The 16,954-nt window shown below is 44.2% G+C and overlaps 1 protein-coding gene across 2 annotated transcripts in view; it reads right to left on the minus strand.

The window, feature by feature from the left end:
- The window catches only part of KHDRBS2 (KH RNA binding domain containing, signal transduction associated 2), a 353,375-nt gene extending 344,628 nt beyond the window's left edge, over positions 1-8,747 (minus strand). For both annotated transcript variants that reach the window (XM_049818294.1, XM_049818293.1), the window contains exon 1: positions 8,525-8,747. In XM_049818294.1, the coding sequence (XP_049674251.1) occupies positions 8,525-8,615 (91 nt within the window). In that variant the 5' untranslated portion in view covers positions 8,616-8,747. The remainder of the gene's footprint in view (positions 1-8,524) is intronic.
- Positions 8,748-16,954: the final 8,207 nt, after the last annotated feature.

Raw genomic sequence — 16,954 nt, forward strand, 5'->3', positions numbered from 1 at the left:
GGAATTTCCCTTCACTTCATCATTCCTTAATATACCCTTCGAATGTCAACAGAAAAGGTAGTAAGTCACTTAAGAGTTTGGTTCTGCTCATTTTGGCAGAACCAGGAAAAATCAGTTTAAGGTGCAAGTTGGAAAGTCAGGGAGCCAGCTTCATAGCTGTAGCAAATCAGCACGGTCCTAAGTATTTAGGAAAATAAAGTCTCACTTTTCCCAGCCAGAGCTCACGCGCTGACCCCAGAGGATACATGGCACAATCCCCGGACGACACCTCTTACTGCAATCTCAAAAAAAGTTGAAATACAATAGATGAATTTGCTGAGAAATAGTCAGAAAAAATCAGCAGTGGGCGCCTACATTATCAGAAATACGGAGCATAAAAATTTACACACTATGAGAAGGCAACTAAATTTTTCAACACCAAAAAGCAATTTTCAAAACATACATACAGAGTCCCTGATTTCATGGCAAGGTCTTTAACTTCAAGCATTTGCAAGGGAGCTCTGAAGCATACATTTGAATGCGAGGGAGCATTAAACTAGGGGAATATGCCAAGACGGGATTTGTTTTCTTTCTCCAGTGCTCACACCTCCTAGGGAAACTGTTTTTCCTCTCATTTGCAGTGCTGCTCTTTGGAAGTTGACTGATGATGAGCCAGGGGCTTTGATCCCTACTTTTGCTGAAGACATACCTGCCTTCACCAGTTAGCAATTCTAAACTGCTTCTACTACAGAAGTAGAATTCTTTTCCTTCCAGATCCAAAGCAGGGCTAAAAGGAAGAATGCAGATTTTAATAAATCTTTTACAGACTAGCATGAATTATTACTTTTTCCAATAGCTACCTCAATTCCCAGAATTCAAAGTGTTTTATAAATCAAAAGCTTTAGTGCTTTACATCTTTCTGTGTAACTTTTACAGCAAGAACCCAGAGTACCTGATGAACACTTCGGCAGGCACAGAGCAATTCAAAGGCACCAGCGACCCACCCTGTCTCTTTTGGGCTTTGGATCACGCTAACCTAAGAAGAGCAAACAAGAACTCCCATTGCCAGCAGCGCATTTGAAGTTTTAAAGATGTCTTTAGTTACATCACATGCAGCTATACATGACCATCGAAACTTTGCATCATCTTATTTAAATGTACATTTTCAACATTACCAGACTAGCATCATTATGAGTTTCACTTGATAAATTTTTTTGGTATTCATACTAAAAAAATCCATTTTAACAGCAAAACTTGCAAAATCAGGATCCGGCATAAGTTATTCTGGGAGTGGTTTTTGAGAGGGTTTGGAGGTTTTTAATCTGCTGAAAGTCTTAAGATATTTTTTCTTCACAGTTTTTTATTAGGATAAGGATAAGGAAATATCTGTACTCATTTCCAGCAGGATTCTAATTAAAATATGACAGGTTTTACAGAGGACTGTAATAACCAGGATTATTTTGGCCTGCAAATTTAAAAATAATAATTTCATATTAAAAGTAGTAAGACTAATACACATTTCTTATAAAGCTCTATTCACTCAGAGATCTCAAAGATCAGAATGAAATTCAGCAGTAGTCTACACCTTTACAGATGGAAGTTTTAGAAGGTATTCATTGAAGGTATGCAGTACAAGAAAGAAACAAGTCAAAACTCCATGTACCACATACCTCAGACCTTTACCCAAGCATCAAGAAGTTCCATTTCGCCAGTTAAGACTGCGTAGTCCTCCTTTGTTTACGCAGCCAGAGACTACACCGTGGCATCATTAACATTCCCTGCTTTACACACTTCACTTTAGAAACTGCCTGCTTCCTCGCTTCCTCTGACACGGTGCACTGATATTCCTAACCCTGCGCTACAAGACCCATCCAAGGACTGAAAAATGCAAGGTGAACAAAAGATGAATGCATACCTTCACATTGCTTTGGCAGGATCAGCCTGCAAACCAGCTCCCCCCCCTGCCCATCATGCATGCTTCACTAACAGCTCAAATTCTGCAGGGAAACACTTTTTTTATTTATTCTCAAACGTTTTTAAAGAAAAATGTACATTCTAAGGTCAGCCATGAGGACACTGAATTTTCCATCAAATTCAGCAGTTTGTTGGGGAAAAGAGATTTAAATTGAAACAGTTAAAAACTGTTTGTTTTTGAAAAGGCACTCTTACCCTGCACTGAAATGCCAGATAACTGCAGTGACCCTGCAGGTCAGGAAAACACCATTTCATCTAGACCACGCGTTTAGCCTACGGTATGGCTGCAAGGCACAGAAAGGCGTGATGTATTCCTGTTTTAACAAAGCTTGGAGAGGAGCTACCAAAGAACAGCCGCATTTAGGCATTCTGAAATAAGACCCAACACATCTCATACTTTGAGCTTGAAACCTGTGTCCTCAGAGGTGACGGAGGAACCATTTTACGGCATCGCTTCCCAGGTGTAGGTAGATGTTCAGCCTTTCTTAGGAGACTTACGCACCGGTCACTCCTGATCATATCAGACTCTATTGAACAGCCCAGCGTGCTATAGCAAATCTGGTTGTCAGTATATGTTGTCTGCGTATTGCTTGCAGGAGAAAAGCGTGCATCCAATGCACAAGAACCTGATACAGCCGTTGGGCCAGAGGAGCCCTTTTCCAGAAGGTGCTGGGATATGAAGCTCTGTTTTGGCATGTGGAGCCCAATCATGCCACCTCCTGGTTAGGAATGGCCACTCTACTCTCCCCACTACTCAGGTGTTCAGTGCTTGGGAAGTTCACAGCTGACTCGATTTTCTACTCAGCTATCCAGCTATTCTGCCTTCTCCTGCTACCGACTGCAAATATTATCAATTTTCCAAATTCTTGAGTTTAAAAATATCTACTCTTGAGGCATAAAGGAAGAGAGATGGATGATTACAGTAGGTGTTCCCTGATGAATACAGCAAGGAGACCAAGAACGAAGGAAATCTACTACAAGAATTCCCAGGACAAATAAAAAGCACTCTTCTCTTTCCAAGGATAGCATTCATGTTGCCAAAAAACAGTACTCTCTGTGGATGAGGCTATGGCCACCCAGATAAGCCCCAGCAAATGCCTTTGACCTTCCCTTAAGCAGTCGGTGCTGAATTCTGCTATTTGCACTGAATTGCACCTTAAGCATCTCCACCGATTCAAACAGCACCTTTTAAAGAGTGAAGCACCTTTTTTTTTACACAAGGGTATCAGAATCTAACCTTCAGTTATTGCATTTATATTATTCACTCTTTGCAAGAGAAATTTACTGTGTTTCAAAGTACATGTTTTCTAAGACCACAGATCAAACGGTCCTAAGCTGCTTCAGATGTCTGAGATTTTATTTTTTTAAAATTACTCCCCCCCCCCCCCCCCCCTCTTTCAGCAAGCCCACCTTTTATGACTAACAACTTCGGGTCAATACAAACACTTACAAACATTGCTTTGTTACACTTATTCTAACATTTTGTAGTATTTTTTTCCCTAAATCCGGTTATCGCCTGGGATTCATCTGCATTACATTCTGCAGGGCAAAAAGCACTTCCTGAGATTATGAACACATACCATGTTGTCACACCACAATAAAAAATATTCACCTTCAAAAAAATGATTAAAAAAGCAAAGCTCATCAGTCAGTTCTAAAACCTGCAGCATATCCTACTGATTTTCATGACTACAAAGGTCTTAGCTGCATCAGTCAATATATTGTATTTGTATAAGGACTGCCTGATAGCCCACTAACAGCAACAGAAAGATTCCCATTAACTTTAGTGAGCTTTGAACCAAGTCTGTAATGCCTAGCGCATCGCTGCTTTATGGAAATCATAAGAACCTTGTACTCATCTGGAGTTTGCACTGATATTGCTCCTTTTTATTGAAAGGGATCCAAATGACAAGATATATAAATCTGGTTTCTAATGAAACCAAGATATCTCAAACACATGCTCTAAACATTAGTGCATTTCCCAAGTCAATCTTCCAGTTATTTACACAGCATTTCTTGGGACAGCAAAGTAAACAGCAATCAACACAAACTGTTTTGTGAACACAGATTTCTTCTCACCTGATGTAAACATCAGGAAAAAAGAAACAACAAGCAGAAAACTGACCACTCGCAGATTAGTATTAATGTATGAATTTACATTAACATTTTACATTCATCTTACTTTATTCCAAAGGCTTGTTTAGACAAAGTAAACTAATAAATTTGCAAGTATGTTTTCCCAAGTAGTTTCCAATGGAAAATTTGAGAAAAACTAAAAAGTATCAGGGGCCTGACTTTAGCAGGTCACAGGCTTGACCAACAACAGCCTTTCACATCTTGGGCTAAGGATACCATTGCCGTATTCTGTATTGCCAAGACAATTTTCATGTAGACACCTTATTATTGCCCCAGGTTTTCAATAGAAATCTACACTGATGAACGAAATCTGCCTTCCTGTATAAAAAGCAAATGCATCTCCGAGAGTCCAAAGAAATCCAAAACCCCCCCATAAACCAATATATTACTTGAAATCCTGAACATGAGACAAAACAAATTTGCATTACATCAGCAGTCTTCAGACTAGCTAGAACAATTATTGCAGGCTCGTATGAAAGACTGTACTAATGTTCATTCAGTGTATAGGCTAAGTAATTGTATACCTTTTGAATAATCATGCCCTGTCCTACAAGGAGCTTTACGACACTGAGCTGTATGAGTCTAACCGACACGACTGGAGGTTTAACAAACTCATGCTATGCCACATGCAATAATCCGGAGACTTAACTCAAGATTAAAGTTAAAGGCCTGACTCTCATTGCCTTCAGAATGCCAATTGAAAGTCTGAGGTCAATTGTACCATCATTACGTTGAGAGAAATTAGCTACCTCATTACCCAAGTAATGCTGATACTTCCGTGGGGAGAGAGGCTCTTACATCGGCCAGCTCTTTCCAATAGGTCTTTTTCCTTTGCGTTTATATTACAAAACACATAGCTGGCTTTAATAACATACTATGCAAGACATTCCAAAGCCACACACATATGAATACACACACACATATGCAAAATTTGCTTGTCCCAAGAAGTATACAGACAATTAGGTGACACTTTAGCTTATTAAAAATAATGCTGATATAAAAGAAGTTTTGAACTACAAGACAGTTCCAGCTGGCTGTAGCTTTCTGTGTCATCCACACCTTCACAGCTGAAGTCACACACTTATTTTTAAGTTCATAATCATAGATATCTTACACAAAACAATAAATATTTACATACATGCAAAAATAACACACATAAGCAGCTCATTAGCTACCATGGTAGGAAGTAGAACTAGAACAGAGAGGCTCTCAGCTCTCCCTGGAGCTTTAGAGTGTGCTGCGGGATAAGCGCAAGTTTGGTACAAGAGGTACTGCTCAAGAACACATCCTTTGCTTTTAACATTTTTCATCTGACCAAGCATTATCTGACCTCACACATTGATCAAGATACCTCCTTACTCCAAGCAGTACAATCTTACCTAAAGAAAATAACCTGTAACCAGCTTACGACAAAATCCTTTAAAGCTATCCGTAAAACAGTGTGATTCTTCCAGCTCTTGTAACAGCCTGATACACAAAGTAGTTCAGTTAATACAGAAAAGCCCTCTCCAACAGATGGAGATTCGCCTATTCTTTCTAGAGTTCGGATACCTATTAGAACTAAAAGAGGTCTTGTTTTCATTGCCGACTAGATTATCTTATCAGCATAAACATGTTCAAATCGTTTTGCAAAACTTTGAATAAACTAATATAGACCGAGGTAAATAATATTGCCAACCATTCACACTTCACAGGTTCTTCTGATAGATGATTTACAAATGGCTTTTCCATCTCTAATAGTATAACTGTCATGTAGGAGCTACTTCTATATGAAACAGGTAATGACCCAGGCAGAAATAAAGTATCTTCTGATTAAGGCACTTGATGAGTCATTCAGAGACTGGGCTCGTTTTCAGAATCCACCACAGCCTCCCTCAGTGATTTTTAGAGAAATCATTTAGTTTATGCCTTCACACTTTGTATCCAAGAAGCACTAGTAACTTTTTCCTCACCTTTCTTTGTGTTGTTTGGCAAGTATGCAAATTCTCTGCCATGGGAAATGCCCCTTTCCTGTGGGTTTCACCACACATTGTACCATGGAGGCTCTGACCCGCATAACAGCCAAAGTAAATAATATTTATCCATCCCTCAGTGGTAAGGGGTAAACAGCTACTGCCTCAAGTATGCATCTGACACAGGTCAACCTGTAGGATGCAGACCTACATAATAAAAACATAAGTGATTTTAAAAACAACAAATTACTTAAGTACACAAGTATGCACAAACTTTAAAAAAATAACCAAGCAAACAAACAACAACAAAAAAAAACAGTAACGGGGAAAAACATGGGGTCTTATCTTCACAAGTAAATCCAGTTTCATAAATTGAAACCATATTTCTGGAATGCTTGTCACTTGCGTGTCCTTCTACAGTTTCACACAGCAGCATGTCTCTTCTCAACCTCAGGTTCTAGCAACTGACATGAAAAATCACAGCCCTTTCAAGTCAGGAAGAACAGTTGCAGCTCTCAACTCTGAAGCAGAAACCTTCAAATCTACACTTAGGCATTTTATACAGAATCTGCTGATGATCAAAAAAGCTTAGTATGCCACCAAAATAACCTGGCTGCTATTGTTACGTATGCAGCTGATGGTACGTTGTATTTTAAAGAACAGAAATCCAGAGTCTGGGAGCATCACTTGATTGCGGACATATCCTAGAAACACAGTACTACAGAGATCCTTGCACCACTGTCCCACATTCTTCTGGTAGTCAAAAAAATTTCTGCCAGTTCTATACATTTCCTTTCCATTTATACCCAGCAGCAACCAGTGGATTAATTCTCATTTCCTTAAGTAGCTATTCTCTTACCTTGATGAAAGTGTTTTAACAGTCATCGTATGTTAGACTCTAAACCGAATCTCTTAGAAAGCTTGACAGATGGCGTTTGGAAGGATAATGCCAGGTATCTGGTGTGAATCTGACATTAGCATTCCCTACAGACAGCTTGCCTTCATTTTTTAAAAATTCACCAATATACATGTAGTCCTAGTTATACTAAGAAGGTATGAGAAAACTCATCATTTATTCAGTCTCATAGGGGCCCAAAAAGCAATTTCCACACGGAGGTGACACCTAGAAACACCCATTTGTTTTTTATTTTTTTTTTTTTTAAACTTTACTTCACACGCTCTCGGTTTTGTCCTTCATGCCGTTCCTTTCCCGTGCATACCGGTACACTCTCGGCGGACACCTCCCCCCTCTGGGAACAGACCGAACTGCAAGGTGCAAAATACCCGTCCCTCTAGGAAATCGGGGCTTTGTTCGTCCTATGTTTATTAGAAAAACAACTGCAAAAAGCAGCATGGCTGCCTCTTCAGCAGCAAGGGAGCTGTGACAGCAGTGTACTAAAGGCGTCGGTACTCTGACCGAACGTCCGAGCTATCCAACGGGAGCACTTGTGACAAAACCTGGGCTCGGTATCGTCATTCGCATTCAATAAAACACGTATTAAGGGAAAGACAACGACGAGACTGTAAGTTTTAACCAGTTACGGTTTCCCTTCAGACACAGCAGGACTTTGGGAACTCTTCGCCGCCTCTGAAGGCGAGTTTATCTGAATCTGTGGCTCTCTCGCGGGCCTAGCCGTGCATTTCTTTGCCTCAGCCCCACTGAAGGGCTTGACGGGTTTGTCTTGCTTCAGGCACCGCTCCTTGCTACTCCCTTCAGGCACCGCTCCTTGCTACTCCCTTCAGGCACCGGGTTCCAAGTTTAGCAGGGATTTTGAGCGTGACTACGACGCGCCTCGGGAGCAGGAGAAGCGCGAGGGGAACTTACTGGATCAGCCTTCTGCAAAAGTTGCGGTGCTGTGCCACAAGGCCCGCGCTCAGCGGCCATCAGCAGAGGGACCAGGCTATAAACTTTCTGGAGAAGCTGCCGCCGAACCAGTTCCCTCAGGGCCGGGAGAGGCGGGGGGCGCTCAGGGCGCACACCGCGACGGCTACCGCGGGGGGCCGCCGGCAGACGGGGCGGGGGGGGGGGGGGGGGGGGGGGAAGCCCTCGGCGCCCCGGCCGCAGCCCCGTTCCCCGCCCCGGCCGCCGCTCGCTCCGCACGGCGCGGCCCGGCGGCACCTCCGCACCGGCCTCCCGCCGCTTCGGGGCGAGGCGCAGCGCCGGGGGGACGAGAACCCCGCCGGCAGCCTTCGGCTGAAGGAAGCCGGCAGCCGGGGGAGGGGGCGGCCCTGCCCGCCAGCCGCGGCGAGGGACACGTCGCCGGGCGGCGGGCCGCCGAGCCCCGGGCGGGCTCCCCTCAGACCGGCCGCCGCCGCCGTCCCCGCCGAGGCTGTGCGGGAGCGCGGCCGCGCCGCCGCCCGCAGCCCGCCCGAAGACGACCCGAGCTCCCCGGCCGCCGAGCGCCGCCCCCCCCCCACCTCCCACCTCCCGCCCCGGCTGCGCCGGTGGAGCGGCGGCGGGGCGGGCGGGCGCGGAGCCTTACCGTCGGCCAGGAGGCGCATGGCGTGGACAAAGGAGGGATCCAGGCTGTCCTTCTCGGCCATCAGCTCGGGCAGGTACTTCTCCTGCTCCATCGCCTCGGGGCTGCGGCGCCTGGGCACGCCGGGGCGGGCTGCCGCCGCCGCCGACCTCCTCGTCGCCCGCCCGCCCTCGCCGGTCGCCCGGCGGCTGGCAGGTGCCCCGCGCCACTCCCGCGGCGGGGCGCTGCCCTCGGCCGCCCCGAGCGCCGCCTCCGCCTTCCCCTCACGCCGCGCTGGGGGCGGAGCCCGGCCGCGGGGGCGGTGCCGCGGCTCGCCGCCGCTTTTATTGGCCCCGCCCCGCCCTCCCGCCAGTCAGCGCCCCTCGCCCGCCGCCGGCCTTTAACGAGGGGGGCGGAGCGAGACGCGCCCCACCCAACGCCACCGCCCCCCACCCCCCATTGGTGGGTGCGCCCCGCCAGGCGGGGGCCCGGGCGAGAGGCTCGCTCGCCATTGGCCGCCGCCAGGGCGGGCGGCCCCGGCTGAGAGAGAGAGAGAGAGAGAGAGAGAGGGAGAGAGAGGGAGCGAGAGGGTCTCTGCGTGCGTGTGCGCGCACGTCCGCGCGTGTCTGTGCGCGCCCGCGGGCGCCCGCCCCTGTTCTCCGCGTGCCGGCGGCCCCGCGAGCACGTGGCGGGGACGGGGACGCGCGGGCACGGGCACGGACGCGCGCGCGGTTTGTCCGTGCGGAGGGTGCCCGCGGGCCGGGCTGTGCCGGCGGGTCCCTGCCCCTGCGCGCGTCACTCCGTGCTGCCGGCCCGGGCGCCCGTGGGCGAGGGCGGGCGGCGGCCCCCGCGGGGTTTGGCCGGGGCGCCGGGCTGCCTCCGGCCCGCCCCCGCCGGCCGCTCTCCGCGGTGCTGAAGCGGCGTGGACGGCGCCCGGGCGCCGGCCGTGGCCCGGCCCGGCTCCCCGCGGCGGCCGCGGGGTGTCCGTGGGGCGTCCGCGGGGTGTCCCCCGCCGAGGAACGCGGCGCCGCCCCCCCCCCCCCCACCCCCCCACCGCCCCGGAGCCGCTCCGCGCCGGCCCGCGTTACCGGCCGAAGGGCGTCGGGCGGCCCCGGCGCCGGCAGCTGGAGTCAATAGAGCGGGTGCCGGGACTGCCGGCAGGGTCCGGCGCGGGGCATTGGTGAACCGGCGGTCGCGCTCACCCGGGAATTCCGCCGCGTCCGCCCCAGGCGGCTCGGTAACGGCAGGAAGCAGAGGATGCCTCGCGCGCCTCGAGCCGCCGGAGCGCGGTGCGCGGGACCCCGCGAGCCAACGGGCTGTCAGCCCGCGGCCTGTCCCCGCCGTCCCCACAGGAGCCCCCGCGTCGCGCTCGCCGCCGGGACCGCTGACGCAGCATTGATGCCGATGCAATAGGTATCTGCTGCAGTAATGCACTCGTGGACCACCCACCGCGGCTCATCTCCAGGCTTTTTCGTCGTGGTGCTTGGAGTTGCCTCTTTTTTTTTTTTTCTTGGCAAAGGATGAAGGAACAAAGAAAGGTAAAAATCAAGACAAAAACCCCGTATGGGCCTCCACAAGACATTGGTCCGAAGGCGCTGCACAGCCATTGCATAAAAATTTGGTCCGTGATGCTTTCAACATCCTAAGATAGGCGCAGGCAGCCCTTATGCAATTTGCGCTCAGCGCGCAGCTAATTGAGGGATTATGGGTGTTTACAGGAAAACGTAGAGAATGCCAGTGGCCAACGTGCAATTATTCTGTAGTTTTTTCTGGGGAGGTGGGGAATAAAATACCTGAGGACTCACTTCCCCGCCGAGGAAGAGCAGGAGCAGGAAAACAGCGCGATTTTAGCAAGCCTGTGAAACGCCTCAGAAGCAGAGAGGACCGATAGCAGAACTGCAAGGTCTAATTGGCAATCAGCTTTCCTACAGGCTGGCTGTGGGGATAAAGGGAAGGCATAAGTCCTCCTTTTCCAAAAACACAGACAACCAACCAACCAAATAAAACAAAAGGAAGTGTAGAACTAAGACATTTTATTAATAATTCACCCCGGTTCAATTTACCGCATGAGCAGTCCTCCTTCTTTCCCGGTGACGAGTGCAGCAAGAAGCGGCACCCTGTTCTCCGCACAGCTCGGGACTGTCGGGCGTGCGATCCCCCCTGCCTTCAGGTGGTGCTTCTGCGGCTCTGCCCGTCGGGGCGATCCGGGCCGGTGCCCCTCCGTTCGGAAAGAGAGAAGACGGCTGGGAGGTGTGCTCTCTCCCCAGGCACCTCTGAGACGGATCTCAGCCATCCTCGCTCGGAAGCAATCCTGGTCTGGTAGCTTTCAAAACACACCATATGGTCATGTATATGGAAAATGAGGTTTGGGGGCTTTCCATCTGGGGTGTTAGAAGAATAGTGTTGCTTTAGTCTGTTTAATTGTACTTAACCTACTTAGATCGTAGGAAGCTTTGATTTAAACACCTTTAAGTTTATTAAACAGTGGGAAGTGCTACATTCAGCAAACTCGTTTTTTTTCTGGTCGAAGGAGTAGAGAGCAAGTTTGCCTGCACATCTTTTTACAGCAAAGTAGACAGAAACAAGTTTCCTCTAAGCTGATTTTTCAAAAGTTATAACGTTAAATCGACTTTCAGTGATACTTAGGCTGCAAAGCCATTGAGATGCTTTTCTGCATTCTACCTTATATGTCATTAAAAAAAAAAACAAAAAAACCCCACAACAACAAAAAAACCCCACAGCATTAAAATCTGTCAGACAGGAAATATAGACCTCTAATGATATCAGTCATGACTTCATTGCTAGTTGGAGATCAATTTTTTTTCATAGCTACTAAAAACCAAAGACACATTTTACAACTTCTTAGTTTGAAGTGCCAAGCCAAATTAAAGTTTATCTGTACTGTATTTTATTACTAAGTCTGGTATTGAAGTGGATCACAGCATACCAGATGATAGCTTATTTGAAGATAGAGCTGGCAACAATCGTTACATGTTTTTGCCAGTGCCAACAAAATGCGCGTGTGTTATCATGTAGCACTGAAGCCAAAAAGCAGCGGAAGCAAACAATTGCAGGAAAATCTCCAAACTTTCCAATGCTTATTTTAAAATTATGAAATCTTTTGAGAATATGCAGTAGCATGAATGGTCAAGTGTGAGCACAATGACAATGAATTATCCTTCTGACACATCACATTAAAGTCAGTATAATTATTTTAATCAGTACAGTTATCTATGTCCGTGTGAGCACACCTAGGACCTCATACACCAAAGATCAGATTTGTCAAGAGGTTTTGATTTCAGAAATTCCTTTTGCTTTCAATTTTCTTCCCTATTTCACTTGCTTTGGCTACGGGTAAGGGTTGTCTGTTTCTGGAACTGACTACAGATCAGGATAAAAAAACCACTGAGTTTCTCCTACTACCTATGTTAGCCATATCCTTCCCTAAAAGTGGAATCACTATTGACATTATAAGGAATAAAGGAGCAGAAATATGTGTGCAAGAAAGAGGGAATGTCCCCACTTCCTCTACTTTAGTTTACTTAATTCCTTCTGGGAATCCTCTCTGCATCCAGACTCCACCTGATCTCTGCACCCTGGCCAGTGGATACTAGTCCTTGGACTGCGCAGCTTCGGTCTCTTAAATAGAGACAAGTCACACAGGTTAGTCTCTAATCTATAGCAATCATATAAATCAGCTTCAGTTAAAAAATGTATTGGTACTTTATCCTTCCAAAACATCAAATTGTTTCATATACTTGGTGAGCCCAGGACTCCAGAAGAGTTCAGTGCGAGTTCCCAGCGACGACGAGTGCTGGCTTATGCTATCACTTGGTCTGTGATACCCGCAACACCAGTTCTTTGTTCATCAAAACACACATCAAATAAAGTTATGTCTGTTACAGCTCTATTTCACACTGAGCATTCTTGCGACGTTGTAAAGAAGAAGTAACTGAGGAAGGAAGTACAACCTCACTGAGAGATCTCCTTTATTATTGAATTGGGATGATTTTAACCAAAATAATAAACTACAAAACAGGAGCTGAAGACAGAAAAAACCCCACTTAAATAGAAATGAACAGCAAAGAATCAAAGGCAGTCTAGAATGTCTGGTCTCTTCTTTCTTCCCTGTGATGCTACCAAAACTGACAGAGAAGTTGTGAGTCTATGATGTAATTTTCTCCTCTCCACATGTAGGTGAACACTAGGCCTCGTATTTTGCTTGCCCATGTTTGAAGTTCTCTATCTCTGCTGTTCCTTCTGACCTTTATAGTACAGCTTACCCATTGCAGGTAGCTCAAACACTCACAAAAATCGTCACCGTGATCATAGCACCGTCTCCACTTCACCTGGTCCCTCTAACCTTACTGCAGTCAGTAAGTAAGAGAGGTCTGAATTTCCCTTGCATACTTACCTCCAAGATTTAGAGCTGCTCCTTTTCCTACAAAACCTCTGGTTACATTGCTTTCTATTTTTCCTTTTCACATGATGCACAATGACTCCCTTTGTACCTTTCTTTTACTTTTTCCCTTTCAGCTCATTGTTTCCACCCCCCTTTCCCCATATGCAAATCTCTCCTTAATACAAATTTCTCTCCTAAAGGATAACAACAACAATAACAAAAACTAAATGACAAGCTGAGGTACAAAGAAGGTGATACTTGATTTAGAGCAACAGAGCTACAATTTCCAGACTCCAAGGACTCTTCTTTGACCTAATCCTCCAGTTTATAGTCAAGCGCTGATTGTTCAGCGCAGCAAGTTACCAAAGTTGGCCGTCTCACCTAGCTTTAGGCATGCAAAAATCAGAAGTCTAAGCCTAGTCCCGTCACCATGGACACCCTTTTTACCATCAGTAGGTCGAGACAGGCTCCTCCAGCAGTTTATTCATCTGACCTGCAGGTACCTGTCTTTGGCTGAGATGAGCCATCCTGTGCAAAATTTGATTCCTCTCCACTGGATATGAAGTCAGTAACTAGGTTAGACGTAAACAGCTCTCTTGTACGTAACAACATTAGTGCAAATGAATTCCAGCAGATTTCAGTAGTGTATGACAATCAAGAGGCCAGAGGAGTTTGTCATTGTATAACAGATGACGGAACAGAAAAATAAGTCTTCCAAAAAGTGCATGTGATTTGCATGACAAAATGTATTCTACTTCAGGCATACAGAGTTAGGTAGGCAGACCATGCTCAAAATAAAATGACAGAATTTATTTGAGAAAAAAAAGGTGATATATATATATATATATATATGGTTTATCTAAGATGTAAGTCAATACCTGAAGAAAGTATTACACCTGAGAATAGAATTTAGAGGATGCAAAGGATATAAACTAGAAATAAGGAGATTAAATTACATATGGGAAAATGAAGACTGACTGTAACAAGCTACTTTTACCATTTCATTTAGGAAGTGAACTTCCATCAGAAGTAGAAAGCAAAGAAAGGGAAGCTTGTAGGTATGGATACAAGAAAACTGATAATACAATATAATTCCGTTTTTTTGTAGATTGGGGGGTGGGGGGGGATTGGTGGGGCTTTTTTGTTTGGTTGGTTTGGTTGGTTGCTTTTTCTGCAATGTATTTGTCGCTTTTTATCCAGCTTGGTTTTAGTTTAAGTTTTGTTCAGAGAATATTTATCTGTAATTGATGAATTACCAGCTTGTTTTTGTTAACCTTGCTTCCTTAAGAAAGATACAATGGAAACAACTGAACTCAGTTAGTTTATTGATCAGGTACACAAAGCCTGTAGCCAGACAACAGGATGAAGTTACACTTTATTAATCCATTGGTCTGTCGCAATGTTGCAACGACTGAAGTGGAGCAAATCCAGCATATGATTTAACATGTGTCTATTTATGCATTTGCAATATATAGCTCTACAGAATTTAGCCTGTTCCCACTCACTTACCAGAAGTGTCGAAGTACACAAAGAAAATCCCAGACAAATCACCTATGGATGGTATTCATCTGTCAGCCTTAAGACCAAATATGTCAAACTACAGGACATACAAATCGTCAACAAACTGGAACAACAACAACAAAGTCTTCACTAAACAAGTTTCAAGATACTTTACCATATTAAAAGGTCAGAAAGAGTTCAACTAACTCTTCAAACCCTGGTCAAAGATTGTGGAAATTCTGTTCTAAATGAAGCCTGACTTGGGGAAGGGTTTGACACTATACAGCATCTTTATCAATTTACATACTCTTAAGTATAAACTTACATAACTGTTTATTATAAATCCATTTAAAGTGTGTAATACTAGCAACTGAACAGTTTAAGAAAACACACTACTTGCTGAGTATAGGATTGGAAGTAATTGCCCTCCAGGGCCTTGAACAAGAGAAGGTCTGGAGCTCTAAGGAACCTAGATCTCTCCACTTTCTCTATAAAGAAAGATTTTAGGCAGAACGTTTCAGTAGGAACCTAAAACTTAAGAACCAGTTAGGTGTCTAATTTAGGATTAAATGCCAGTATTGCCACCAGTATGAAATTTAAAACAAACAAACAAACAAACAACCCCCCCCCCAAAAAAAAAAAAAAAAAAAACAAACTACACAGAAAATACCTTCTTTTGACAATGTATATTCTAATTCAGCAGATGGCTGTGAAGTGGGACTCAGCCCACTCGTAAAGATTTGTCTGTTTTTAAAGAAATCATGGAATCAATACTTCACACATATTTCAGTCTTACTGGACCATAGCACAAACATTTTCTGGAAAAGTCACTGAATGACTTTAAGGCTCTTAGCAGTGTACAAGAGAAGACAGAAAATTATTTGAAAATCAAGTTAGCATTTTATTAACTGTAAACCATGGAAAAATATGATAAATTATTTCACAATTTATTTGGTCAAAATGGAGCATATCTGAATATAATTTTTTTAATGGGTAATAGGACATATAGACATTTCCAGTTCAGAAGAATAAAAAACTATGCCAGCTTTGTGAGGCAGTTTTCCTTAGAGAACAAGTCCTCTATGGAAACACTTTTAAATTCCAAGTTTCTCTTTTTAGGTAAGAGCACTTCAACTCCTAAAATATCTTCAGTCCACACTGAGCATTCTCATCCATAAGATTTAGAAAAATCAGTTATGAAGCTAAATTTTAAAGTCTTCAGATCAAGAGTAGCTTCAAAACTTTTAGCAAGTTTTCCCCTTCTTGCTTCTTAACATTAGCAAACCCATTTAATGCTCCCAGCATTTTATTTCTGGAGAAGTCATCAGTATTTAGCTGTACTCATAATAGGTCTCTTAGAGATGTGCATAATAAGTGGAGAAGGTCAGGAAACTTAAAAGAGAGGAAATTTTAAAAGCAAGCAAACATTTAGCAAGTTTGTGAGAAAAAAAAAAAAGTTTTCACTCTCTGACCAGCTCCAGTTATAAAGTAATAAGGATGAAAATGTTAACAGCTCAGCAAATGTTGTTAAATCTGCTTATAATGATGGAGTTTATTTGCCATTTGTGCCAGAGCAAATGGATTTGCTTTGTTTCAGGAGCTGTGCTGTATTAGTCTCAGCTATTGCAAAGCTCAGTTCACCCATGGAGCAAGTGGATGATGAGTCATTCTTTTTCTGAATAGAGCATTAAGTGCAGTCTCATCTCGTAATTATTTAATTTCCCAAATAAGTCATTCCAAAGCTCTATGAACTCCATGGTTATATAATTTTTTTTTGAGAGAATGAAATTTCAGGGTAGATGATACCACTGTTACCTATGTTAAGCACTGTCCTAGTTCAGTCACTGTAATACTAATTTTATGTAACGACTGAACAATGATATTGCCTTCTGATCTTAATTTTATAGGATTTTGTGTTATTGTTAAACTTTGACATCTCAAAGGCAATTCAAACTTACAGATTTACAAAACATTTTTAATAATTACTATGCATTTCTATAAATTTAGTGTACCATATACAAATGGGAAATCGGCAGCTGTTAAAATAAAAACTTGTGAGAAATTTATAATGCAATGATACTTCCCAAACTACGTAAATGTCAGCTACCTAAGAGTACCTGAAACATAATTACATTAGTTTCCTAGGAATATCAAAATACAAAGCCTGATGGATTTGAGGAGATTTATTTCAAAATAATTTTTTAATGAATTATGCAAAACTCCTTTTCTCTGCTCCTGTATTTGCAATTTACTCTTTCATCCTCATATACCTTATTTTAAACATAACTTGCTCATGACAATACAACAAAACATTAATATTTTAAATACAGAATGGACATCTATTGTGGGCCTTTGGGATCATTTCCCAGAACAGACTGCCCACACCATAAAAGACCTGTGCAAGCACAAAGCAACTAGAGAATTTACAATGTTAATTGAATCCTTTAATGCTTCCAAAAGTTTTCTGATGAAGTCCACTAAAAAGAGAAAAATAAACAAATCGTCATCAGTGCAGTTTTTAAAATATAGGTGTTTGGGTTTTGGGGGGTTTT

The sequence above is a fragment of the Accipiter gentilis genome, chromosome 15 (assembly GCF_929443795.1).
Source record: "Accipiter gentilis chromosome 15, bAccGen1.1, whole genome shotgun sequence".
NCBI lineage: Eukaryota > Metazoa > Chordata > Aves > Accipitriformes > Accipitridae > Astur > Astur gentilis.